The sequence below is a fragment of the Nicotiana tomentosiformis genome, chromosome 2 (assembly GCF_000390325.3).
Source record: "Nicotiana tomentosiformis chromosome 2, ASM39032v3, whole genome shotgun sequence".
Classification (NCBI taxonomy): Eukaryota; Viridiplantae; Streptophyta; class Magnoliopsida; order Solanales; family Solanaceae; genus Nicotiana; species Nicotiana tomentosiformis.
The window spans coordinates 27990985-27993710 of NC_090813.1; the positions used below are offsets into that span (position 1 = coordinate 27990985).

Consider the following 2726-nt stretch of genomic DNA (forward strand, 5'->3'; position numbering starts at 1 on the left):
AGGTAAACCGCAAGTAGTCGACAATTAGCTTCTTTTTTTAAAAAAAGTTTTGAAGAAAATAGTATTACAATTACTATTATATCCAACATATAATATACTTTCGAAGGGTAAAAAAGGCGAACAACATTTCGATAGGGTCTTCATACTTTTAATATAGTATAGATAGATAGATAGATATAGATATAGATAGATAGATAGATATAGATAGACAAATAAATAACCAAGAATACCTAATAATGTAGTGATGTATTTTAAAGTCGTATAAATTTAAGTCCAACATGGACAATATTACTAATTGAATAGGCTGTTACACATAGTTAACATCTAACAATATTTTCTTATGTTTCTTCCACATACGGCAGTCGACAAACAACCCAAATCCCTCGAAACGTATTTTCAAAAGAAAATGTCAAATTGCATGTTTCGCTATGGTTAAAACCGACTACTCAAGAACGTACTTTCGAGCATAATTCTAAAGCATTTATATAAAAAGACTAAGGACTCCTAACATTATTTATTACTCCGTATAATGTGGTAACTGGGGCTCTTTTTTTTTCCATCAAAAGATATAGTATCATATGATGTTCCATCTTCATATTGCTGGTTAGCTTAGTTCTTAAAGAAGGGAGTAGAGCTAATTCCCAGTCATATGTTAGGCTGTTTTTAATCCAATATATGTCCATGAATGGAGATGGTCATACAAACTACAAAGTTGATACGGTAATTTCGCACTAAACACCATAAAAGAAAGTGAAAATAAAGAATAGGAAAGATAAATGTTCAACAATACATTATTCTTCATATCACGCATATATTATAACTTGGAAAATAAATGCAATAACAAAATTAAATTTTATTAATAGTATAGAAATTCTTTACCCTATTATTACATATAACTTACGACTGGTTTAAGATGTCCTGAATGAGGTTCAATATGTTGATACGAGAAGTTCCATTTTCTTCCATAGTTCTCCTTGCTACCAATCCAAGTTCTTTAGCTTTATTTCTTCTCATTTCCCCTTCTTCTCCTCCATCCATTAGTTTCTCCACTGCATTTGCAACTTGTACTTTGTGCACCAATACTCCAACTTTCTTTTCTTCTCCCCATCTAACTGGAATTTCAACACCAATTTTAACTCCAATCCTCAAAACTTCAACAATGAGTTTTTCATTAAAGAATTGTTCTGCAAACATTGGCCATGTAATCATAGGCACACCACAACTCACACTTTCTATCGTCGAGTTCCAACCACAATGCGTCAGAAATCCTTTAATTGCTGGATGTGACAATATTAGAACTTGTGGGGCCCAACCTTTAATTACAAGTCCTCTCCTTTTGATTCTCTCCTCAAAATTTTCATCCATTAACCATTTCTCTAACTCGGGATCTATGTTTTCGCCATTCTTAATTACCCAAATAAATGGCAAATTGGATGCTTCTAATCCAAGTCCAATTTCTATTAACTGCGACGCGATTAGTCTACATTGACTACCGAGACAACAATATAGAACGGACTTGTTTTTCATAGTATGAAGCCATTTTATACATTGTTTTTCATCAATTGAAGGTTTATTCCCTCTTTGATACATATCTAAAATATTATCATTGCAAAGTGAAACTGGCCCAATGCACCATACCTTTTTGTTAATAGCTTTTTTATATTCCTCTGCACATCCATTCTCCAATTGTGTAAATGTGTTTACCACTACTCCATAAGCACTTGACTCAGCTTCTTCCATTTTGTCCCGAATATCATCTAGGTCAGGTAATTGCATGAACGCACCTGGAAGCTGATTTTTCGATATTTCAATTTTCATTGGAAGCCCTGGTACAACGAAACGTTGTGTATCGGATTTGACATTTAAATAAGGCCTATGAATTTTTAAGTTATGAGAACTTAACAAAGAAAAACAACACATCCCGTGGAAAACAAGCCTCGGGACGTTGAATTTTCGTGCTGTTTGTGAAGTCCAAGAAAGACACTTATCTGATATTATGCAGCTCGGAGGAAAAGCATGCTCTTGCAAGAATATTTCTACTGGTTTTTGTAACGTGTTAAGTGCTGTATAAAAATTTCTTATAAGGTCACGTGAAGGAACGCTATCAAGATTTTCACAACCAGGTGGTAAACCAACTTCTTCACTAGGAAATGGGATTTGTATGAGTTCAATTTCTTTTCCCTCGGATTCTCTTGACCGATTGATAATTGCAGCAAATCTTGAAGCGTTGTGTGGTGTAGTTACTAAGCTTACTTTTACGCCATGTTCGGCGAATAGCCTAGCCATATCTATCATTGGAATCATATGGCCTTGAGCTAGTAATGGGATTAACACGAAATGAAGTTTTTGTGAATTGGCTAATGCCATTGTTGAAAAAGAAGAAGAAATTTGTAAATTTAAAAAATGAAAATTAGCCAAAAAGTAGTAATAAAATAGGGGTTTAGGTGGAAAGGAAGACTTGCATTTGGCTTAAAATTGTTTTTTACCAAGTCTAGGAAGGTTAGCTTGACTGGTTCTAAATTGTAGAACAGGTCTGGTTTAATATAAGAAATGGTGTAGACTTGGTCCGCATTTAACAAGTTGGTCATGAGTCAATTGCGGCTAGACTTGAATCTAGGTTTGTATGGGTTGACTCAACTTGGCGTATACAGCGGATGAAGTGATTTGGACGGCGGCCGTGCAGGGGAGAACGAAGGCATTTCGCGTTCATGTAGGGTCCGAGAAAG

General features: G+C 34.8%; 1 protein-coding gene across 1 annotated transcript; it reads right to left on the reverse strand.

The window, feature by feature from the left end:
- Positions 1–764: 764 nt before the first annotated feature.
- On the reverse strand, positions 765–2498 carry LOC104121244 (UDP-glycosyltransferase 73D1). Its single transcript, XM_009633193.4, has one exon. It carries the CDS (start codon positions 2365–2367, stop codon positions 898–900), a length of 1470 nt encoding a protein of 489 aa, XP_009631488.1. The 5' UTR covers positions 2368–2498; the 3' UTR covers positions 765–897.
- Between the last annotated feature and the right edge of the window lie 228 nt (positions 2499–2726).

Bases quoted from the DNA above. Each gene is read 5' to 3' on its own strand.
- LOC104121244 (XM_009633193.4), bottom strand. From the start codon at position 2,367: ATGGCATTAGCCAATTCACAAAAACTTCATTTCGTGTTAATCCCATTA.